Genomic DNA, 25,331 nt, shown 5'->3' with positions numbered 1-25,331 from the left:
AGGCCCCAGTTTATCTATTATACTCAAAATTAAGGTTTTAAGTTATATTTTATTTTAAAGAAAATAGCTACTAATATTCTAACAAAGAATGAAGAAAACACTGTAGTCCTGATGGACATTATATATTAAAATAATCATAACCTGTTTTTTCAGCATTTACAGTTTGATCCTTACCATTCCTTCCCGCATAGCTGCGGTTAAATCCAAGGTGGCTGATTGAATCGATTGTGTCTGATGCTGTTCCGTGAAATAAAATCCTTTCATTATTAGTGCCAGCAGGATTCTTTTCTTCCAGCAGTTGTTTTCTAATCATATAATTCTTCCATAGACATGGGTTTTGCAATCTTACAATCTGTTCAAGGAAATTTCTTGGTTAATTTTATAGACAGTTTAATTTTAAAATAGCGTTCTTTCTCTTTAGGCCTCTCTGGTTCCGTTAGGATTCAGATTGCAATTTTCAAATGGGTGAGCCCTTAATTGGTATGGAGACTGGTTTCCTATCCACTTAAGAGGCAGTGGCCCTGAATGGAGGTGAGTCAGATCAAGTGTAGGGCTCATGTAGACTCTCACGGCAACCATCACTGAGGCTGCTTGTTGTTCTGAGGGATGGATCTGCCTTGCACAGCACCAGAGGGAAGTGAAATGTCACAGGGGAGCTGGAGGACTGGCGCTAGGGGCAGGGCAGATCCTCGCTTATCCCCACCAAGGGATAATGGGGAAAAATGGCATAGGAGTAGATGATCAGCCATGATCTGTTTGAATGGTGGAGCAGGCTCAATGGGCCGAATGGCCTACTCCTATTTCCGATGATCCTATGACAATCAGAGAAATCTAAATAAGACCTTCTCAGTCTGTAGATCCTAGTGAGAGGGTAGGAACACATAGGGAAGAGATGCACACATGGAGCCTGACTATCAAGTTCTTGAATCTGACCTCTTGAATGTCATAGATGTTTCAACACAGAAACAGGTAATTTAGCTCATCCAGTTTGTGTTTACCCTCCATGCGAGCAAATAGTACCAATCACTTTTACCCACTGTGTTCCAAACCCTTTCCATTCATCTGGACTGAAGTTGCTGTTTGGGGAAAATGCTTGATAATACACAAATAAAACCTAAGAAAAAAGTGTGATTATTGTAAGGTAATCATGTTCATAGCACCTTATCCTACTCCCCTTCATAATACAAAACCAAAGACAAAAGCATTTCCATAGGGAAATCCATTCAGGATACTCAAAGCATATGAGCAAAGCTCTGTAGAAGTAGCAGGAAAATTCCTAACAATGCAGTATTTTAAAAGGAACCTATACAAGCAAAGAAACACTAACCGTCATTATGATTACACAAAATGGCCTGCTCCAAGTTATAACTGCCTCAGGGATATTAAGAGTGGCGTTAATTCTTTGGTATGGATTTAGGGTGAAAATAAGGAAATTGGGTTACAGGGTGCACCCTCTTGACTCAACTTACATGGGCAGTAAGCACTTCTGGTTGGTCTGAAATGGGACCGGTGTTTTTTTTTGGGAGGAGAATGCAGGTATAATTTTTGGGAGAATTTGAGGTGGTAACTTCCAAAACCCCCTCTGCTCTTTTTACTGCCCCAAATCCATTCCAAAGTGGGCAGCAACTCAGAAGAATACCCCTTTATTTTCTAGGCAACTTATTACCCAGAAGATTTTTATGCAAATTATCATGCACATTTTCTAAGATACATATTTAGAGATAGGTCTACATATATTAATGTGAACAACTGCCAACAATTTACAATTATTGATCTTTGGAACCAATGTGTATGTGCCATAGAACTGTTTTACACTGGATATAAAATCATGATGAACTGCACTACATAAACATGTCAGTCACATTAATCTATATTTGGCGGTATGCAACTTCCAAACAGTCAAGTATTAACTGAAGGTTGGTCAATTTCCATTATATTGTTATGTTATGATGTCATGAAATAGGATTATATATCAACAAATGTTTAAATATTGAAATACCTTCACAATCTGAAGCTGATTCAGTGATGTTTTGATTGATTTCTCTACATCCTGATATTCTTTGGATTGCTGTTGCAGCTGCACAGATCGGTATTGTGACTTTTGCATGTCGTCCCAATGGCTTGGAATGTTGTTGGTTGGCATTCCTGCAGATGCATCAAATGAATTACATCATATTTTTTAATCATAGCTCAGATGCTAGTTGAACTTTATTTTAGCTCAAAGAGATGGATATCAGTGCTAGGATATTTTCCCCACTATAAGCATCCAATGTTATCATCAAGTACTACCAGGCTAGATAAAAGACAAGCCAGATACTGATTAAAGTTTCTTTGATTTAAAAGGAATGATGACTTCATGAGGAAAGCCTTTGGGGAAACTTTCTGTCCCATTTAGTTACAAACACATGGAATATGACATCTATTGAATGATTCAATTAATTTGTCCAAGATGTTTTAATCAATAACAGCATTTTAGTTCTTTCTTCTGGGCAAGTAAAAGGTTTGCAAAATAATTTATTTTAATGAAAATAATATTTAATGAATACATTGCCCTAACATCCCCAGCTCAAAGCAGTACCCTACAAAAGCTATATTATTTCCATTCACCACACAAACCATCCTAAGCCCTTAAGATTGCCTATTTAATTCCAATTAATGACAAAACTAAATGCAGTTTTATACTGTGAACAAATGTGCACTTCAAACTGAATTGGAACTGGCCAAACTTACTTTATGTAGGTTTCTTTCTCTATCATCTATAGGGCAATAGGAGTGTCCTGATCCCCACTTCACCTCTTGTAGAAAATGTATCCAAATGAATAAATATGAGCAGTATAAATTATGTAACATGGAAAACTTTACCTTCTGTTTTTAAAACCCTTTTCAGCTTAATTACATTTCCTTGACTGTCAGTTGCAGTATCCTTCCCAAACTCCACAGTATATTTTCTGCCTTGCAATTCAATCAGAATTTTAATTTTGTTTTCATTGAATGCCTTTTCCAGTGTCAGATTTGTAGCATTGTCAAATGGTATGAACTGAGCGCTATGTTCATATTGCCATTCCAGCAAATTTTTGATAAGTTGCTCATCTCTTCTTCTCGATTCTTTTTCCCTGATAACATTAATCATTTCGTGAATTTTAGAATAAGTAGTTAAAACATCCTTAGAGCGACCAGAAACTTTGATCCTAGCCCCAGATTTGTTACGTTCCAGCTCTACTCTGATTTGCAGATTTTTCTGGAGTCTGTTTAATTCTTCGTGCTCCTTTTCAGAAAATTGAAATATGTAATCACTGCTAATGACTTTGTCATTGTGCTCCGTTAAAATTTTCTCTTCTACCCAGGATTTAGCATTTTCTACAATTTTCCTGTTGCTTCCACAGAACTCAATCAGAGCTGGCTCTATCTGATCTTCTAATATAATATGGTCTTCAGTGAAGAGTTGTTTCTTCTCTTTACTTTGATCCCCAAAAAGCACTCCTGTCACTGCATCTAGGAGTATCAGAAATACCATCCATTAGAATAAGACATAAATACAATTTTTATTTTTGTAAAATGTTCTGAGACTTACGCTTTGCCTTATTCCAGAAGGATTCTGTTTCTGAAAGATTGGATCGTTCCCGTTTTTGCATACTGCTTTGAAATTCATTGAACATTTGAGGTTGAAAAATGACAATACGAATCTTCCGCAAATAAGTTGGCGATTTTCTGTTTACAAATTCACCGACTGAATCAATCATTGCATCAGCAACTTGGGAAGGGTCTACTCGTCCTTGTCCTATTTGAGCGAAAAAAGATTTAAAATTTATATGTGATCTGGCCTTCTGGTCACCATTATAACAATTAATTAGTTAAGAGGCCAACTTCTCTGAGTGGAACTTTACGCCCCCACTTCCCTGGGAGTGGGCTGGGGGCAGGGGTGTGTAAAATCGAGTGGGAGGTGGGGGTGCCGTTTCCACCACCTACCTACCCCAGCTGACATTTTACCAGCAACGGGGGAGGTGGCAAACAGTTCACCAGGCCAATCGGGGCCCTCCAGTGGCCAATTTATTGCCAGTTAAGGGCCTCTACCCACCCCCACTGGTATTTTATCAGTGGCAGCTGGGCTCTTCGTCAGCTGAGGAGGGCGACCGGTAATACTAGGCAGCCCCCTTGCAGGCTGTGGTGGGGGGCCCTCCTGAAGGCACCCTGTACCCCACAGAGGGTCCTCTCATCAGCACAAGCTAACTCCACTGGAGCACCTCCCCCCACCCTCCTGACTGACCCCCATCCCCCCTCACTGGGGCCCAGTCGATTGTCACCAGCAAGGCCTGAGACCCCACTCAGAATTTTTGGGACCAGCGTCCTTCTTGCTCCTCACGCTGGGTGCAGTCCCAGCAGTGGCCACAGCTCCCAGTGGCTCTACCGGCCCTCTGATTGGCTGGTAGCTCTTGGAGAGGGGATTTCCTGCATCAGAGAGGCAGAAGACCCGCCCGAGGCCAATTAAGTTCCTGGGCCATGCAAAATCATTGCATGGTTTCCAGATCCTGGGGAGGTGGACTTGCCCCCAACTTTTAAGCCACCACGTAAATTTCCAGACTGAGTTTTTCCTGTGGCTGAAGTTAGTCCTTTAATTAATGATAAGTCCAGGATTTCTACATTCATTTTTATATCATTTTTGAACCATTTCAGTTCATGACCCATGACACCAAAAGATTCCCAGCTACAATAATAATGCTAATGAAACTCAGGTGTCAGGAGTAGTTTCATTACTGTATTAACACTAAACAGATAAAACATATTAATTCCAAATAAGTGATTAAAATTTTATTTCTGCTCCAATTATCTTAGTCTTTCTTTTATAACTATTATTTTGATTTTTTATATTACTTAAATATTCCCATTTTGACTTTTTTCACCATATTTAAGTTTAACAACTCATTTGATATTATACGCCTTTACCATCTTCCTGTGTGAGATCAAACCGGCACTGTTGAAACTGGCTGACAAATCCTTCTTTAAGCCACTGAACGCATCTACCTTCTGCTCCTGTAACCTTGCAAGGGTCCATCTCTCAATCTCATGCAAAAATGCCAATGAGCTATTGTCTTTTACACATCACAGAGTAGTTACCTGACAAAAATAGCTGCAGCCATAGAAATGCATTTGTTGACCAATTGACAGCTTGGCTCAGTTGGTAGCACTCTTAAAGCAAGGGTTCGAAAGTGGTGGACTTAAGCATATAATATCAGTTCTTCCTGAAGTATTGGCTGTAATTTTACATCGGGATGGAGGCCCTGCCAAACAGCTTAAAAGTCGGGTGGGAGCCCACCTCCGCTGGGCCTGGAAGCCATGCAGAAATTGTACTCGGCCCAGGCCCTTAATTGGCCTCAGGCAGGACTTCTGCCCTCCGAGGCAGGACAATCTGCCTCCAGGAGCTGCCAGCTAATTAGGGGGCCAACAGCTCCTCAGTCCTAACAGTGCTGCAAGGAGCGGTGGGCACTGCTGGGACTGCACCAGATTCAGGAGGATCATGGACGCGGTGCCGAAGAAGTGGAGTTATGTGCCTCGCCGGGGACAATTGGCTGGGCTCTGGCGAGGAGACTGGGGGGAGGGGGGGGGTCAATCAGGAGGGCAGTGGGAGGTGCACTAGCAGGGGTGGCAGGAGCAGCTGTGGAGGGCCCCCCCCCCACCTTGGGCCCACAACGAGGCCACCTGGTATTGCTGGGTGGCCTCCACAGCTGCCAAAGTGCCTGTCCATCGCTGGTAATAAACCAGTGGCAGTATGAGAAAGCCCTTAAGTGGCAATTAATTGGCCACTTAAGGCCCTCGATTAGCCTGGGGCGTGCAGTGCATTTGTCACCTCTCCCGCCGCTAGTAAAATCGCAATGGGAACGGCTCCCCCCCACCTCACCTCTCACAATTTTATGACCCCATCCCCACCATCCCCCATCCCTGCCTCCAGCCTGCTCCCACAGGGCTGAAAAATTCCAGCCATAATTCCTAAAATATAGGCAGCCCTGATGAACCTCTCTCAATTGGCCACACTTGATGTGTGGGCTCAGACAGTGAGTACTAGCAGGCTATTTAACTGTGGAAAATATAACACCTGAACCTCATGGCTCCACACAATACACTTTATTTAAGGGTTGTTGATTAACAATCATAGCCTGAATTTTACTAGCCCATGCAAATCACGGCAGCCTGCTTTGAAGTCAGCAGTCTGCCCGCGCAGAGCAGCCGTCGCTGAGCCCCCGTGATATTTTGCACGGGGTCTCATTTAAATGAAGGGGGCGGAACAGCTGCCCCTGATGACATAGAGAGGGTGGCCGCTCTGTCCCCGGCAATCGCGCCCGTGCCATTTTTAAAGGGCTTCAAGCCCTTATAAGAAATTTGAATTTTTAAAGGAACAGTATTTCACATTGTCTTTAAAAAATTAAATAAAAGCTGGAGGCCCTTTCCCAGCCCCCCACCCCCCAAATGTTTGTTTTTGGGCCTTTCAAACCAAAATAAACTTTATTCCCAACCCGAACTTCCCCACCAACACCTCAAAACATTCGCCCTCCAACCCCTTCCCTCCATTCCCTCAGCCAATAACAAGTGTTTTCCTCGCTCCCTCCCACCGCCCTGATAATTTCACTCCTCCCCCCTCCCCACTAGTGTCACACCTCAGAACTCCAAATGGAGTTCCAAAGATGTGGGAATTCAAGCCGGTGGCCGAAATATTGCCATGCAATGGCTGCCGGGACAAGGCAAGTTGATTTGCATGTGTTTCAATTAATTTTAATATTAAAATGAAGGGGGGGGGGATGCAGCACCAAGGCATCACTGCCACCAGTAAAATGCAGTGGGGCCTTCTTGGTGCAGGGCTCGTGGCGGTCCTCTCCCGGAAGAATTTTCTGGGCCCCCCACCACCCCACCGATGTCAGAGGGCTAGTAAAATTCAGCCCCATGAGTGAAAACTCTGAATGATTTGTCTCCTCTCTAGCCCAAGGGTACTGTGAAACTAAAATGTCAGCTAACACAACACTGACTATGAATTGATCTGGATAGACAGGACATTTTCCCAAAGGTGTTACTACTGCTGGTTCAAATAAGGTGAACTGGATTCCTCTTGGAAGGAATGTCTTGTTGCCAACTTTAGCCGTCATGATAGTGACAGTATACCTGAAGGAAGGTGTGGTTAAGCTATATCTAACCCATCTCCATGCTATAATTTCATTGTTTCATTAAAAATTGTGTAATCAGGGTCAGACTTAGTGCAAGAACTGTGAGTCCTTTATTGTAGCACTTGCTACCAAATCTCAGCATAAATGTTGCAGCACAGTATTAGTTAACTCCCTCAACCACACGTTCAATAGCTCTCTCCCAACCACTATGGTTGAACCAGACATTTTGTTATCTGGCTATCCTGTTTGATCCCAAGCTTAGTTGCAAATATGATATCCTTTCCATTACAAAGAGTGCATACTTACATCGCCACAACATCTCCTGCCTCAGTTCCTACCTCAGTTCTTCACTGCTCTCCATTGCTTTCCTTACCAAACTTGCTTCCTCCACCTCCATTTAGTTGTTACATTTAATCAAATTAAAGACACAACTTATATATAGCAGTTTTTCCAAACCTAATGTGGATAATAACTATCTTTTGGTTTTATTTATTTTTAATGTATAATGAAACACAAAATATCAACAAATAAAAAAATGAGCAAAATTCAAACCTGTTCCAAGTGCAGGGAAAGCAACTGAGGAGAATTTGTTTCGTTCACACTCCTGAAGAATTGTATCAACAACAGCTTTTATTTTATTTGGGTCTGCTTGTCCAACCATGTGAATTATATTTTGACATTGTAGATTTCCTGGATTTGTTATTATTATTCCTCTGTTTGGCTGTAAGCCTTCAAAATAAATAGAGAATTATCTCATTTAATTTTAGTATGCTCACTGTAACATGGAAATAATGGCAGAAATAACAGTTTTGTAATTAATAGTGCAAGTTTCCCCTTAAGTAATATTTTAACTGCTTTTTATGATGACGCATTTTATAAATTTTGTAGCACTGTTTGCAGTTAATTCAGGACACAGATGGGGAGTTCGGAAAGGAGCACAGGGAAGGGAATTACAGCAGAAAGACAAAGAGCAAAGGAGTTGGGTGAAATATGTAATGAGTGAAGATACAGCAGGACATGAGGCTTGAGTTGAAGCAAGGACGGAATGAGCTTGGGTACTTGTTATCTGGCAACTGCAAGCAGACATGTCTGGGACATGAAGCAAGTAAGAATGGCAGACTTAGTTCATCAAGAAAATATACCATTATTCTAAAAAATAACTACTATATTCCAGGGGGAGGTGGTAGCACAGTAGTCTTGTCCTTAGTCCAGAAACCCAGGATACGTGGGTTCAAATCCCACCATGGCAGAAGGTGAAATTCAATTAATTAAAAAAAAAAATCAGGTATTAAAAAGCTAGTCCAATGAGAGCCACAAAGTGATTGTTGAAAAAACCCCATCTGGTTCACTAGTGTCCTTTAGGGAAGGAAATATACTCCATTTGACAGCATTCCCCCACTATTAACATCCTGGGGATTACCATTGACCAGAACTACCATGAACTCAAGGCACCAGGAATGTAGAACAATGGATAGAGGTCTAATGTTATTAGAGAAATTCTAAACATAGAAAAGGGTGGAAGAGTAAGATTGGTAACTTATGTATTTAAAAAAATACAAAACTTATTTTTAGTACTATGTCCTCAGATTACTGACAAAACAAGCTAGTGGGTAAAACCTTTTCTCAAAGGACATTGAGTTATTTCACTGCTTCTTCTTACTAGTTATTTTATTGATAACTGTTTTCTGACTGCTGATTTTCAATTGATATTTTTTGTACCTGTTTGCTACCTGCTCATTGGAAAGAAAGAAAATTGTTCTATGTTTTCTACTTGTTCAGTTGTGATTTGTTGCTATTTTATGAATGTGATATTTAAACCAAATTGGCTGTACGTGGGACACATTGCTTTCAAATACAACACCTGTGATGCCTTGTCATACAGAGATTGTGCTCAATATAAGTCATTCTATATATAGTTGCAGACCCTCCATGGCAGTGTTGATGGTGAGGTGGAGATTCTTAACATAATCAGGTACAGTGATGTATCCACCTAGGATCTATCCTTGGCCCCCCTCCTTCTCCTCATCCCAACAATGCCCCTTGGTGACATCAATTGAAACAAAGCATCAATTTCCACATGCACACCTATAGTACTCCACTCTACTTCTCTACCATGATGACTCTTGACTCCTCCACTGCCTCTGTTGTCAGACTGCTTGCCCGAGATCTAGTGCTAAATGAGCTCCAAGTTCCTCCAGTTAAACATTGGGAAGAGCTATGCCATCATCTTTGGTCCTCACCACAAACGTTATAACCTCGCCATTAATTTCATCACCCTGCCCAGGCACTGCCTCAGTTTGAACCGATTTTTGTCAACCTTGGCTGAGCTAAGTGTCAACTCTATATTGAGTCCATTACAAAGACTGCCTACTTTCATCTTCATGGACCTGATCAGAGACACCAGGCCTGAATTTTACTATCGCGCTGCACTTTGAAGTTGGCGGTCCGCCCGTGTGGAATGGCCACTGCTGAGCCCCTTCGTGCGGCACTCATTTAAATAGAGGGGGCAGAGCGGCCACCCCGATAACGTAAAGGGGGCAGCGCCACCGCGCAGGCGCCGGTGCCATTTTTAAAGGGTTTCAAGCCCTTACCAGTACTTAAAATTTTTAAAGTCACATTGAGAGCAAAGAAAACTTGATTAACAGATCGAGGCCCCTCTCCCACCCCCCTCTAATGGCCATTTCATATTATTTACACACCGGATAACCTCTACTTCCTAATCATCAACTTTGCCCCCCAACTTTGTAACTTTGCCCTTCAACCCCTTCCCACCATCCCCTCAGCCAATGGAAGGGTTTTTCCCCGTTTACCTGCCCTCCCGCCCTGAGAATTTCACTCCTCCCCCCTCCCCTCCAGTGTCATGCCTTGGAACACTGAGCGGAGTTCCGAAGGGACTGGAGTTCCGGCCAACAGCCGCAATAACGGCGTGAGACGGGTGCTGCGACAAGGTAAGTTTATTTGCATGTGTTTCAATTAATTTTAATATTAAAATGAAGGCCCCACTGAGGCCTTGCCAGAAAATGCGGCAGGGCCTTCTCGACGTCAGGGGTCATGGCGAGCCTCTCCCGGAAGAATTTTCCAGGCCCCTGCACTATGACACCCGACATCAGACGGCTAGTAAAATTCAGCCCCAGCAGTGACGGCAGAGGATGTGAGTGTGTGTGTGTGTGTGTGCGCGTCCATGCACGTGTGGGGTGTGCGTATGTATGCATGCATGTGCGCGCGTGTAGGGTGTGCGTCTGGGCAGACAGCGCAAACCCAATTGGTGTATTTCCAAAAAAACCAAAGAGTGACATCAGAGGACAGCAAGTAGGTGACTGATTAGTGAATATTAGGTTTTTGAAAAAAAACACAGCAGTGGTTTAAACTAGGACCAGCAAATTATAAAGTACTGTATTAAATTTATAGCTTAGCTAGCTAAACGAATTTAAAAAAACTTTCTCAACTGGGGTTAAGTATAACTGTAAGGGAATTTAAGTATTAGCATAGTGCAGGTCTAGAGGCATTAATTAAAATTAATAGTTTAAACAAGGTACTAACTAGATTCTAAAAAAGAGGGAATAGAGGGTTTGTTAGATCATGGATAGACAGCTGAGACATGTTGCTTCCAATTTCTGGAACGTCAGGACACTTCATGGGCTGGATTTTATGCTCATCCCGACGGCAGGTTTTGTGGCAGAGGGACCAGACAATCTGGGCAGAAACGCCCGTCATGGAACCCGATGCTGGGAATCCCAGTTCTGATTCTCCTGATTAGGCTGACGACGACCTTCCCGCCCACAGGCCAACTAAGGGCCTCTTCCCACCGCCGTTTACCAGCGGTGTGGGGGGACAGGCCTCCTCCATGCGGGCCGAATGCCTTGGAAAATGTGACATCCTCCTTGCAGGCTTGGTGGTGGGGGGAAGGGGGGAATCCCTCCTTCATGGGCAATTTGTGGCCCTGGAGGACCCCCACCAGGAACAAATGTACCCCCTGGGAACCCCCCCTCGCTTGGGCCTTCCGGACTAGCCCCGGTGACTCCGCCTCACCTGCCTCTTGTTTGGAGACTGCCAGGAGTGACAACACCTTGAAGGAGTGCAGTCCAGACCATGGCACCAGTGGACAAGGGACTGCACAGGTAGGAACAGCAAAGAGTAGAAATACAGTCGTTATAAGAGATTCCATAGTTAGAGGGATAGACGGCATTTCTGTAACCGTCATTGTGAGTTCCACATGGTGTGTTGTCTCCCTGGTGCAAGGTAAAGGACATCACAGAGACGGTGCAGAATATTCTGCAGGGGGCTGTGGTACAGAAGTTATGGTACACGTCAATACCAATGGCAGAGAGGGCAGGTATTGAGATCCTACGGTCAGATTTTCAGGAGCTAGGGAGGAAGTTAAAAAGTAGGACCTTGACTGCAGTAATCTGTGGATGACTGCCAGGTCTACATGCTAGCGAGAGTAGAAATAGAAAGACAGGGAGGATCAATGTGTGGCTTGAGGCATGGTGCAGAAAAGAGGGCTTGAGTTTCCTTGGACATTGAGAACAGTTATGGGGCAGGAGGCACCTAGTCAAAAGGACCATGGACGGTTCCAAGGGGACAAGGAAAATCCCTTGAAAAGATGGCTACTGACATCGGGGAGGAGCAGGAGGCGACAGATGAGGAGGAAGAGGAGGTGGAGGGCATAACACTGAATAGAGAGATGCCCCTGCTGTACAATCAGGTAACCTCCTCCTGCCACCCTCCATAAACAGGACCTTCCTCCTCTCCCTCACCCCCTCCAGCATTAGATTCATGTCGGCATTGATGGGTGTCTATATGAGCCCCAGACTTTATCTGATCTACCTCCATTGCCAGCCCTACTGGCTCTCCATACCAATAAGGGCTTCCCCATTTGAAGATCTGAACCTGAATCAAGTTTCCCACCAGAGGTGGGTATCTAACCCAAAACCAGTCCCAGCTCCATTTTTCCACCTCTGTAACGAAACTCCAGCCCTATGACTCTATGTAATATCATCTGCACACCTCTGATTCTGCCTTAGCCGACCTGCTGCTGAAACCCTCATCCATGCCTTTCTCATCTCCAGACTTGATTATTCCAATGCTTGTCTGGCCATTCCATTTTCCACCCTCTGAGCTTCAGCTCTTCCAAACATCCACTCCTATCTTGTGCTACCTCAGTCAGCCATCACCGCTGTTCTTGCTGAGCTACATCCCAGGCCCTCAATGCCTCAAGTTTAAAATTCACAACCTCATTTTTAAATCCCTTCAGGACCTCACCCCTCCTTATCTCTGTGACAACCTCCAGCCCTACAACCCTCCCAGAACTCTGTATTCCTCCAACTACAGTCTCTTGTACATACTTCAGTCCCTTCACTCCACCATTGGTGGCCAAGCCTTCAACCATCTCATTACTATGGAAAACTCTCCGTAAACCCTTCAGCCTCTTCTTCTCCTTTAAGTCCCTCTTTAAAATCCACGACCTTGATCAAGTTTGTGGTCACCCTCCTCACATCTACTTCTTTGGCTCCAAATTCATTTTTGTCTGATTACGCATCTGCAAAGCACCTTGGGACATTTTCCTATGTTTAAAATGCAATATGTTTGGTGCTATCAACAGTGGCAGGTGTGGGTCTTTTCTAGGAAAACTGAGGCAATTCCTAGGATTTGGGAACATGCAGAGAAGAGTCCTGGGAATGTTTACGAGGGGTCCCAGCATCTGGGACCATTAGAGAAAGTCTTGGAATCTGGTAGCAATGGTATTATGGTCTTGGAGTGAGCACTGAGAGGAATCTGGAGGGAGGGGGTCTTGGGATCGACAGTTTGGAAGCATTGGGATGACCACAGTCTGGCAGTAATGACGGGGCAAGGTGTTGAAGCCTTGTGAGGAGGATGGTTCAGGAAAATGTAATCCAAACTGTTCTTGGCCTCTTTTGAAACATCAGGCACTACCATTCCACCATGTTCCTGTTTGTTAGCCCTTCTCTAACCCACCCAAAATCACTTTTTTCCCCCCTCAACACTTTGTCAATAATCAGACAGTTTCTGTTTCTGTCTTATTGTATTGCATAATAATTTTGTATAAAATTAATGTTTTTGTTTTAGTACAGAAATTTGTTAACCAGGAAACAAAGCTTAATATTTACAGCCATAAATTACATTGTTCAGTATCGGTATTAGGACAGCAAAACAAATTTCTACAGTAACAGTACCTCGTTCTATGCATTCATCTACTACAGTTTGACCAGCAGCATCTAAAATTGCCTTGGACACACCTGAAATTAAATGTGTAAATGAAATGATTAATTTATACGCGCATAGAATAATTCCTTATTTCATAATTAGTCATTAATTTATCCATGCACCAATCATACACGGTATTCACCACAAAATATGCATTAAAGCCTGGCTACTCAACCTGAACCCAACCACATGTGTCGGGTTCGGGTGGGGTTGGGCCTATATTTTCTGTACATAGAACCATTGAAAAATTAGGGCACAGAAGGAGGCCATTCAGCCCGTGTATGTGCCAGCTGAAAAAAACTAGCCGCCCAATCTAATCCCACCTCCCAGCACCTGCTCTGTAGACTTGTGTCCAGCATTCGCCCCCGGGTTGGGTCGGGCTGGACTGTACTGGCTCCGTGTTTTATAAATAAATGCATTATTACATTTTAGCAAGTGTTTTTTTCCACTTCTCAGTGTGCAAATGGCTCCTATAATTACTTCCGATTACCGTGGATTTCTGTTTCAATAACACGTTTGATATTATTAGATTAATTGCAATATTCAGGTCAAGCATGAAAATTAATTAAAGGAGTCAGGCTCTCGTCGGGTTCTGTTTGGCTGTGGTCGGGTTGGGCCGGGTCAGGTTTAAATTTTATACCTGAGCAGGCCTTTAATATATAGATTGGTGTATTTATTTAAACCAAATTAACAGTGTCTCTAGTAAGTTAAATAAATTAATTCTGATCGTAAATAGGTTGTTATCTATGTATCGTAAAATCAAGGGCTGGATTTTTAAAGAAAAACAGGAAGTGCTGGAAATACTCAGCAGGTCTGGGAGCATTTCTGGAGAGAGAAGCAGAGTTAACATTTCAGGTCTGTGAGCTTTCATCCATTCTCTCCACAGATGCTGCCAGACCTGATGTGTATTTTCAGCACTTTGTTTTTAATTCAGATTTCTAGCATCTGCAGTGTTTTGCTTTGATTTTAGTGCTGGATTTTTAAAGCCTGCTGGGGGTGGGTGCAGCTGTGTGTGGAATTTCAAGACTGCGTTCTCAGAAGTCAGCAGAGTCCTGCCGTCTCTGAAAAACGAAGCCATTTTTAAAGGGCTGCCGGAAAGGAGGGAACAGCAACTCTGCACGCCCTCACTGAGGAGTTTGTTAACATGCTGGTCAGCAATAAGTTTACAATCTTCAAAGGAAGGGCATGAGAAAATTGTCATGTATGGAACATGACAGGGTGCACAAGTCGTAAACAATGCAGAGGGCCATGAGGGCTATGGGGAGGGCTGACTAAAATAATGCAGACACACAAAATAAAGCTCAGTTGCCCCAAACGTACCAGAGAGAAGACATTGCTGGAGCTGAAAGACTTGCTTTTCTCAGTGGTGAGTGGTAGGGATCTGGAGAGGCTATTGGCATTATTTGGGCAGTTGGGGTTGGCAGGAAAAGGCCTGGTGAATGCACAAAGCCGAGCTGAGGGAGTTCAGATGGGAACAGGTTACTCTGACTTTGGACATACAGCATCCAGGATGAACTTCAGCAGATGCAACCTCCTGGACAGCAGGAGGCCAGAGGAGATCAGTAGAGTGCTGCATGCGGAAGAAGGCGTTACATTGGGTCTACTGCCCAAGAGTTAGCAACCTGTAAATGACAGTGCAAGTGCTCTATGAGGCGACACCTATCCAGGCAGATGATTTCAGACTTGTGTACTCTGATCCACAATGACCTGAGGCCTCACAGTCCCCATGGCAGTCCCTTACCTGCAGCCGTCAATATCACTATCGCTCTGAATTTCTATGCAACTGGGTCACTCCACGGATCAGCTGCGGACCTTGATGGCATCTCGCAGTCGGCAGCTCATCAGGCAGGTCACGGATGCCATATTCCGGAGGGCGGGGGACTACAACCACATTGACACAGATGGGCATGCACAGGCACAGAGGGCATTGTGCAGGGCATCATCGATTGTGCCCATGTGGCCGTCAAGGCACCCAGTGACCAGCCAGTGAGATCCATCAACAGGAAGGGCTTTCACTCCCTCAATGTCCAACTGGTCTGTGACAACGACAAGAGCTTTCTCCATGGGTGTGCTCCCTTTCCTGGCAGCTGCCTTCACTCCTTCATCCTCCGCCAGTCCAGGCTGTCTCTGAACTTTACTCCATCCCCCAAAGTGCGTGGATGGATCCGGGGATAAGGGAAATCCCTTGAAGACATGGCTAATACCCCCTCTACAGGAGTCCCAGACACAGGCACAGAGGGAATACAACAATGTCAACTGCTCAGTAGGCCAACAATTGAACAGGCCATCGGGCTTCTGAAGTTGTGATTAAGGTGCCTGGACTGGTCAGGTGGTTCCCTCCAATGCCCTCCTGTAAGGGCGTCAATCATTGCGGTGATCTGCTGTGTTTTCCATAACATGGCCCTCCAGAGAGTTGTGGACTTTGAAGACAGTGAGGCCCTGGAAGGAGACAGCTCATTGGGGGAGCAGCAGGAGGTAAGAGAGGAGGACGAAGAGGGGGAATAACACTGAATAGAGAGGTTCCCCTGCTGTATGATCAGTTGGCCTCCTCTTGCCACCCTCCAGGAAGAAGACCTCCCTCCTCTCCCTCATAGCCTCCAGCATGTTGGCATCAATGAAGTGAGGGTCTGCCCTGCCCCTAGTGCCAGGCTTTCAACTCCCCTGTGACATCTCGCTTCTCTCTGGTGCAGTGAAAGGTTTTGGCTTCAAATGCAGCTCTCTTCCTCAGGACAACCAGTGGCCTCAGTAATAGCTGCCATGGGGTGTCTACATGAGCCCCACACTTTTTTTAAAAAATTCATTTCTGGGATGTGGGCATCGCTGGCCAGGCCAGCATTTATTGCTCATCCCTAATTGCCCTTGAGAAGGTGGTGGTGAGCTGCCTTCTTGAACTGCTGCAGTCCATGTGGGGTAGGTACACCCACAGTGCTGTTAGGAAGGGAGTTCCAGGATTTTGACCCAGCGACAGTGAAGGAACAGCGATATAGTTCCAAGTCAGGATGGTGTGTGACTTGGAGGGGAACTTGCAGGTGGTGGTGTTCCCATGCATTTGCTGCCCTTGTCCTAGTTGGTAGAGGTCGCGGGTTTGGAAGGTGCTGTCTAAGGAGCCTTGGTGTGTTGCTGCAGTGCATCTTGTAGATGGTACACACTGCTGCCACTGTGCGTCGGTGCTGGAGGGAGTGAATATTTGTAGATGGGGTGCCAATCAAGCGGGCTGCTTTGTCCTGGATGGTGTCGAGCTTCTTGAGTGTTGTTGGAGCTGCACCCATCCAGGCAAGTGCAGAGTATTCCATCACACTCCTGACTTGTGCCTTGTAGATGGTGGATAGGCTTTGGGGAGTCAGGAGGTGAGTTACTCGCCGCAGAATTCCTAGCCTCTGACCTGTTCTTGCAGCCACGATATTCATATGGCTACTCCAGTTCAGTTTCTGGTCAATGGTAGCCCCTAGAATGTTGATAGTGGGGGATTCAGCGATCGTAATGCCATTGAATGTCAAGGGGAGATGGTTAGATTCTCTCTTGTTGGAGATGGTCATTGCCTGGCACTTGTGTGGTGCGAGTGTTACTTGCCACTTATCAGCCCAAGCCTGGATATTGTCCAAGTCTTGCTGCATTTCTACACGGACTGCTTCAGTATCTGAGGAGTCACGAATGGTGCTGAACATTGTGCAATCATCAGCGAACATCCCCACTTCTGACCTTGTGATTGAAGGAAGGTCATTGATGAAGCAGCTGATGGCGGGGCCTACGGCACTACCCTGAGGAACTCCTGCAGTGATGTCCTGGAGCTCAGATGATTGACCTCCAACAACCACAACCATCTTCCTTTGCCCAAGATATGACTCCAACCAGCGGAGGAATTTCCCCCGATTTCCATTGACCTCAGTTTTGCTAGGGCTCCTTGAATGCCATGTTTGAACCAAGACTGTCATGTGGTCAGGAGCTGAGTGGCCCTGGCGGAACCCAAACTGAGCGTCACTGAGCAGGTTATTGCTCAGCAAGTGCCGCTTAATGGCACTGTTGATGACACCTTCCATCACTTTACTGATGATTGAGAGCAGGATGATGGGGCGGTAATTGGCCGGGTTGGACTTGTCCTGCTTTTTGTGTACAGGACATACCTGGGCAATTTTCCACATTACAGGGTAGATGCCAGTGTTGTAGCTGTACTGGAACAGCTTGGCTAGGGGAGCGGCAAGTTTTGGAGCACAGGTCTTCAGTCATATTGCCGGAATATTGTCAGGGCCCATAGCCTTTGCAGTATCCGGTGCCTTCAGTCGTTTCTTGATATCATGTGGACTGAATCGAATTGGCTGAAGTCTGGCATCTGTGATGCTGGGGATTTCAGGAGGAGGCCGAGATGGATCATCAACTCCACACTTCTGGTTGATGATTGTTGCAAATGCTTCAGCCTTATCTTTCGCACTGATGTGCTGGGCTCCCCCATCATTGAGGATAGGGATATTTGTGGAGCCACCTGAACAACGTTAGTTGTTTCATTGTCCATCACCATTCACAACTGGATGTGGCAGGACTGCAGAGCTTAGATCTGACCCGTTGGTTATGGGATCGCTTAGCTCTGTCTATCGCATGCTACTTACGCAGTTTGGCATGCAGATAGTCCTGTGTTGTAGCTTCACCAGGTTGACACCTCATTTTGAGGTATGCCTGGTGCTGCTCCTGGCATGCTCTTCTGCACTCTTCATTGATCCAGGGTTGGTCTCCTGGTTTGATGGTAATGGTAGAGTGGGGGATATGCCAGGCCATGAGGTTACAGATTGTGGTTGAGTACAATTCTGCTGCTGATGATGGCCCACAGAGCCTCATGGATGCCAAGTTTTGCATTGCTAGATCTGTTCGAAATCTATCCCAAATAGCACGGTGGTAGTGCCACACAACACTTGATCTGACCCACCTCCATTCCTGGCCCTACTGGCTCCAAGTGGACAGAAAACCATACCCTATTAAGGGCTTATCCATTTGAAAATCTGAATCTGTATCAGTTTCCCACTGGAGGTGGGTTTCTGACCCAAAACCAGACTCGTTGGTTTCCTACCTCTGTTACAAAAATCCAATCCCTTCTTTATTTCTACTGTATCCATTTTTAAATTTATCTTTGTAGCACAATATATTGTGATTATTTAATGTTACAACTGCTTTACTGACCAATCACTACGGCCTGGAATTTGCTCTCAGCAGTGAAGGAACAGCACTCACTGTTCATCTGACAGTTGCCCATAGACTTATTGTCAGTGAAGATTTCCACTAATTCAATGTCTGTTTCGGTGACGCGCCTTCTTCAGGTGATCGGTGTACGAACATACAAATTTGGAGGAGTAGGCCACTCGGCCCCTCGGGCCTGCTCCGCCATTCAACAAGATCACAGTTGATCTCATTGTAACCTCAACTCCACGTTCCTGCCTATCCCCGATAACCTTTCACCTTGCTTATCAAGAATCTGTCCACCTCTGCCTTAAAAATATTCAAAGGCTCTGCCTCCATCGCCTTTTGAGGAAGAAAATTCCAAAGATTCACGACCCTCTGAGAGAAAAAAAAATTGTCTTAAATGGGCAACCCCTAATTTTTAAACAGTGACCCCTAGTTCTAGATTCTCCCACAAGATGAAACTTCCTTTCCACATCCACCCTGTCAAGATTCCTCAGGATCTTATATAGGATCTGCGGCATCTGTGAACAGAGGCTCTTCAACCAATTGGATTGAAGTATTCTGACTGAGAGATGCAGAGTCAAAACCAGGAAGTATAAAGCAGGAAATATAAATTAGAGTTCAATCATGTACAGAAAGTGAAATATAGATGTGATTAAGGGGGAAGAGATAAAAGAGACAGACAGGAAAATTAGAATTAAAAAAAAAATCTCTAACAATAATTTTCTTCTGAGGGAATGAGACTCAACAGGCTGGATTTTATAAGCTCGCCGCCAATGGCGGGCCGCATGCCAAATAGCTGCCGCTACCTCCACACCGCCCCCCCCATTGCATTTTTAAAGGGCTGTTAGCCCGACCGGCTTGTTTAATATTTAAAGATAGATGGAATAAAATTGAATAAATACACTTCTTTTGCCCCTCTCCCAGCTCCCCAAATAACAATTGAATTAATTATTTAATTATCACAGTGCCTTGCCGCCACTGGGAGGATCGGGCTGGACCCTGACGGCGTCTAGGTCCGTGGTAGGCGGCCATCTTGAGGCGCTCCCCACCCCCCCCACTCCCATTGCAACAATCCCAATGTCAAGGGCTCCTTAAAATCCAGCCCTACATTTCCAAAATTAATTTTCCAGGGACAGACAAGTTATACAGCAGTAATCATCACTTCTTACCCCATTAAAAACACACTTACTCCTGAATGCACTGGCCCTATTTTTTTCAGCTGCCCTTTGTATGGAAATAATGGAAAAGTACTCCAAGTTCATGCCATTACATCGATTTCAATGCCGAATCTATCAACAAGAGTTGCAAGAGTCCACTCTGTGAAGGGACTGGTTATCTCTGGCAGCAACATCTGGATTCCATATTTAACTTTGCATGTGCGGACACCAGAAATAGTTGTCAGCGAGCGCTGGTAGCCTCACCATTACTATTATAGCAAAATCCAGGCCATAATTAAATGGTGAAAACTGTGTAATATTTTGGTGTACAAGATCTGTACAAAAGTTAAAGGTTAAGAATTCTATTTTACATCTCCAGATCACTTTTGAACATTGTGCTGCAATACCTGCATTTAGTGTGAACCTTTCATTTGTTGAGTTGACAATGGCATCAGTGGTCTCCTTTGTTATGTCTCCTGCTATTGCTTGTAGCAAAATTGGTCCTACTTGTATTTCAGCCTGATCTAAAGCACGTGAAAAAACTCTTCCAAACAAAGGTCCTGCAAAGGATAAAAACAAATAAAAGTGCCAACATTTATGATGAGTCTATAAAAAGGGGAAGAGATGAGTTTGATAAAAACAAGCTACATTAGTACAAGAGATTGCATTGATTCAAGGAGTAACACTACATAAATTATATAACACAAGCAGACTCATAGATGGAAAAAAATACTAAGAATCTAGAACCAATCCAATAAAAATAAATACCTATTCTCAGATGCCTTACTGTTTTACTCCTATAAATGCCACTACTGAATTATCTTGGGCATTATCAAGCAATAGGATTCTTCCTTTTGATGATTAAACACCATGTGGAAAACAGAACTGACTTATCAATCAATTTGTACATGTCTGGTTCTTGAAGAGCTGTAGAGATATCACTGTGATGAAGGCTGCCACACACTGCGGCTTGAGGGAATTGTACAGTGACTTTGTAAGGCTCATCTGGATGGGATGGGCCGGGCTGTGAAATATTGAGGTTGCTGTATCTAAATCAGGCATATCTATGAGACCTGGAGAGGTTTGTCAGGCTATGCATTTGGTGGTGGGGGATAAAATCTACTGGGATGATTGGATGATGGATGCATAAGTGTATAGGAAAGCTTGAGAATTTTTGAATTGTGTGTTTTCATCATTTAATTATTTATTACGTTGTACAAAATTGAAGAGCTTTGTTGGTGGACATACCTTGGAGTATTCTTCTGTTTGTGAAATGTGCTTTTTAAGACTTTTTTTGGTGGAATATGATTAGGAGAAATTAGGGAGAAAGTTGAATGTGGGAAGCAAGGTTTTGTGTGATATTATTAGTGAACAGAAAAAGTTGAAAATAATCAAATAGAAAAGGTGAAAACACAGACACTAAAGCACTTAACCAATGTTGAAGAAAACAAATCACAAACAGCTTAACATAAATGGTAGCTTTTAATGCACATGATGGCCAATAGGTTGGAAACCCTTGCAGAAGACCAGCAGACCCACTGCTTAAAAACATTTCCCCAGGATTTCTGCTGGTCTTCCACCAAAGTTGCAGTAGAATGCCCATAGGATTCTCGGGCTAACATATATTACTATAAAAATATAATTCAATGTTTAATGGTGATTGATTACAAATATGGTATTATTATGCAAGACTTCAAATATAGAGTATTCAAAATTCCAATATTTGACCGGAGGGAGAGGAGCAAAATATAGCTATAAACAGTTTTGATCCAACATTATAAAAGAAATAATTGATAATGTGATCATAACATGCTGAAATGCTGTTCTAATAAAGTTTAAGAACTTGGCTTGAAAATCTAACTACATGGAAGGGAGCACGAAAATGTACTCATGATTCCTAAAATGAAAAGATTTAGTGGAATATTTATTTAATCCTTCTATAGAAAATACAAAAAGGATCACATAGATTTTTAAAATTTAGAATTAAACTGTCTGGATCTAACAAACTCTAAAGGATGGAGGGGCACCAGTATTATAGTAAGACATGTTTCATCATTGGTTAGTGTCCACTGGAATAAACTAATTTGAAATAGAATTTGAAAAAAATAATTACCTACCTGAGGGTCTCTGCTGAGCAGCAGGAAGTGCCATTTTCAGCTGAGGGGTAAAAGTTCTTTTGAATTCATGAGACATTGCCTATAAAATACAGAAACACAAGTGTTGGAAAAAATGAAAGTTAATGAGTAATACAAATATTCTCAATTAAATACTAAAATCTAATTTTCCCATTTGACAGGGGAGTGCTATTTTTTCTATTAAAAATTAAAGGGGTCTTTATGCCTTTAAGATTGAGAGGAGTTTTTTTTCTCTCTCTCAGGGAACAATGAGTGCGTGCTGCAAGCCTGTTTTTAGGCAGCTACAAGAGAGATGAGAACATATGCTGTATTGTATCAGTTTGACCAGCTGGAACCAGTTAGTTCTGGTAGGCCAGAAGAACTTCTCTCCCTGAAGGCAGATTTGTCCCTCTCATCAGAAAATCTACAGGCTGTGTTTTGCCAAAAGAGGAAAAAGACCCCTGGAAAGGAATCTTTGCATTGCTGAAGGTAGCAAATTCCTTTTCACTTCCAGTCTCTGAGATGTCTCTGCCTCAGGTGTGACTTTCTGTTGCTTTTTGTGTTTCTGGGAGTTCTGGAATTCTCAGGAAAGTTTCCACTGTTAGACTGCTAATTCAAAATCCAAACAGATCTATTGCTATACTCTTTGTTGAAAGATCTGTGTGACGCCTGCTGTAGCCAAACTGCCATGAACGCATATCCATTACAGACTGTTCATCAAATTCACCTGGAGACTTCGACTGGCATCTGACTATTCGCCTCTGAAACACTCACCGATCCAGGAAAATAATCCACCAGGATTTACCACCCAGTTATTTTGTTATTCCTAAGAGACAGCTCTGATTTAAAACACCATTTTTTTTTTAAAGCAGTTAACCGTTGGTTTTTGAACATACGTGTGTGTGAATGAGGAATAAGAAGTTATGGAGTCTTTGCAGACATAGATTTATCTCAATATTGTTTAAGATTTAGTTTATTAATAGATAGTTAATTTGTTGTTGTTTAAAGAAACCTGGTTTGGTGTGTTTTCTACTGGGGGTTAATAAAGTGTTTAATTTGGTTAATTTCTGGCAGGTGGGAAACTTTACGAATATGCTATGACCTGTGGAGTGGTGAGACTGAATTAACAGTGCTTTACTCCTGCCTCGGTCGTAACACATTATAATGTAATAGAATAAACAAAAGCAAAACACCGTGGATGCTGGTAATCTGAAATAAAAACAGAAAGTGGAAAACTCTCAGCAGGCCAGGCAGAAATTGTAGACAGGGAAACATAGTTCACATTTCGGGTCAAAACTTTTCATAAGCACCCTTAATAATATCTTTGATTTTACTATAAACCAAATTCTTACAGAAAATTCTGAAAATATTGGTTCATGATCTATAAACAGCTTACTTTTTAAAGTAAGTAAAGCAACTACAGGAAGTAATTAGATTCATAAAGTACTTTATCACATCTTAAGGAAGTTCCATGATACTTCTCGCACCAAGTTCTGATCATCCGTCACTACTCTGCTCACTGGCCTACATTGGCAACGCCCTAATTTTAAAACTCTCATTTTTGTTTTTAAATCCCTCCACAACCTCGCCATCCCTATCTCTGCAATCTCCTCCAGCCCTACAACCCTTCACTACCTCCTTTGGGAAAGTGGTAATGTCACTGGATGAGCAATCCAGAGGCCCTGGCTAAAGCTCTGGGACATGGGTTTGAATCCCACCATGGCAGATAGTGAAATTTGAATTTCATTAATAAAAATCTGGAATTAAAAGCTAGTCTAATGGTGACCATGAAACCATTGTTGATTGTTGTAAAAACCCATCTGGTTCACTAATGTCCTTTAGGGAAGGAAATCTGCTGTCCTTACCTAGTCTGGCCTACATATGACTCCAAACCCACAGCAATGTGGCTGACTCTTAAATGCCCTCTGAAATGGCCTAGCAAGCCACCCAGTTCAAGGACAGTTAGGGATGGGCAATAAATGGTGGCCTAGCCAGTGACCCCCACATCCCACGAACGAATGAAAAAAAAATCTGCACTCCTCCAATTCTGGCCTCTTGATCATCCTTGATTTTAATCACCCACCAGTGACTTTGTGCCTTCGGCTGCCAAGGTGCTAAGCTCTGGATTTCCTTCCATAAACCACTCTGTCTTTACTTCCTCCTTTAATATGCTCCTTAAAACTTAATTCTTTGATCAAGATTTGAAATGAATGAATTTCAAAGTCTAGTGCATGAGGAATGATGGAATGGCAGCACGCAATCTGACAGAAGTCAATAAATGTAGAGTGGAATCATCACCAAAAGAGTGGCTAAGGTTGTGAAAGGTGGAGGGAGAGGGTAACTAATGTGGAAACAGAATAAAGTTGCAGAAAGAACAGTGTGCTGGGGAACACCTAAGTTGATGAAAAACTAAAGCAGCCAGTTATTCAACATGAAACTAGCTTTTGCAGGATGCACTGTATCAAAGACTTTGAAAATGCTCAAAATGATTAAAAATACATCAACGGTGTAGAGTTCCAAAAATGCATAATCTAGGAGGTAATCAGTAGGATAATCAGGTCAAAAACAGGAGAATTTATAATGGGGAATACAGAAAATGGCAGAGAAGCTAAACGATTACTTTGTGTCTGTCTTCACTGAGAAATCTCCCAGAATTAGAGATCCAAGGGACGAGGAAGAATGAGGAATTGAAGGAAATTAGTATTAGTAAGAAGGTTGTATTGGAGAAATTAATGGGTGTCATGAAACTGTATTTTTTTCCTCCTCAGATTGAAACAGTTGCCTTTAAGACAGAGAGAGAAGCTTTTGGATTTCTGAGGCACAGTGCGCCAGCTGACTTGTTACCTAAGTGACAGCAGGAGAGAGCGGTCACATGGTATAATGTTTCAACTTAACTGTGTGTAAAAACCAGCAAAAAATGGTTTTGAGAGACACAACAAACAAAAAGAGCTATTTCTCCCAGCAAAAATTCTACAACGAGCTACAGGCTGAGTTAATTGTCTAAGGAGGTGTTTGATAAGGTTCCCCATGGCAGGCTCATTCAGAAAGTAAGGAGGCATGGGATTCAGGGAAAGTTGGCTGTCTGGATACAAAATTGGCTGGCCCATAGAAGTCAGAGGGTGGTAGTAGATGGAAAGTATTCAGCCTGGAGCTCGGTGACCAGTGGTGTTCTGCAGGGATCTGCTCTGGGACCTCTGCTCTTTGTGATTTTTATAAATGACTTGGATGAGGAAGTGGAAGGCTGGGTTAGCAAGTTTGCCGATGATACGAAGGTTGCTGGAGTTGTGGATAGTGTGGAAGGCTGTTGTAGGTTGCAACGGGACATTGACAGGATGCAGAGCTGGGCTGAGAAGTGGCAGATGGAGTTCAACCTGGAAAAGTGTGAAGTGATTCATTTTGGAAGGTCGAATTTGAATGCGGAATACAGGCTTAAAGACAGGATTCTTGGTAGTGTGGAGGAACAGATGGATCTTGGGGTCCATGTCCATAGATCGCTCAAAGTTGCCACCCAAGTTGAT

General features: G+C 43.4%; 1 protein-coding gene across 1 annotated transcript in view; it reads right to left on the bottom strand.

Annotated features, from left to right (window-relative positions):
- The window catches only part of LOC137371971 (protein mono-ADP-ribosyltransferase PARP14-like), a 61,719-nt gene that overhangs the window by 3,818 nt on the left and 32,570 nt on the right, over nucleotides 1-25,331 (bottom strand). Inside the window, exons 9-16 of the mRNA XM_068035159.1 lie at nucleotides 21,817-21,895; nucleotides 20,107-20,259; nucleotides 13,343-13,405; nucleotides 7,701-7,877; nucleotides 3,572-3,778; nucleotides 2,863-3,492; nucleotides 2,000-2,145; nucleotides 175-352 (exon numbers count right to left, since the gene is read on the bottom strand). Of these exons, the coding sequence (XP_067891260.1) occupies nucleotides 175-352; nucleotides 2,000-2,145; nucleotides 2,863-3,492; nucleotides 3,572-3,778; nucleotides 7,701-7,877; nucleotides 13,343-13,405; nucleotides 20,107-20,259; nucleotides 21,817-21,895 (1,633 nt within the window). The remainder of the gene's footprint in view (nucleotides 1-174; nucleotides 353-1,999; nucleotides 2,146-2,862; nucleotides 3,493-3,571; nucleotides 3,779-7,700; nucleotides 7,878-13,342; nucleotides 13,406-20,106; nucleotides 20,260-21,816; nucleotides 21,896-25,331) is intronic.

This window comes from Heterodontus francisci, chromosome 7 (genome assembly GCF_036365525.1).
Source record: "Heterodontus francisci isolate sHetFra1 chromosome 7, sHetFra1.hap1, whole genome shotgun sequence".
In the NCBI taxonomy this organism is placed as follows: Eukaryota; Metazoa; Chordata; class Chondrichthyes; order Heterodontiformes; family Heterodontidae; genus Heterodontus; species Heterodontus francisci.
Note: the sequence above shows the minus strand (reverse complement) of the source record. Positions and strands in the feature narration are given on the sequence as shown.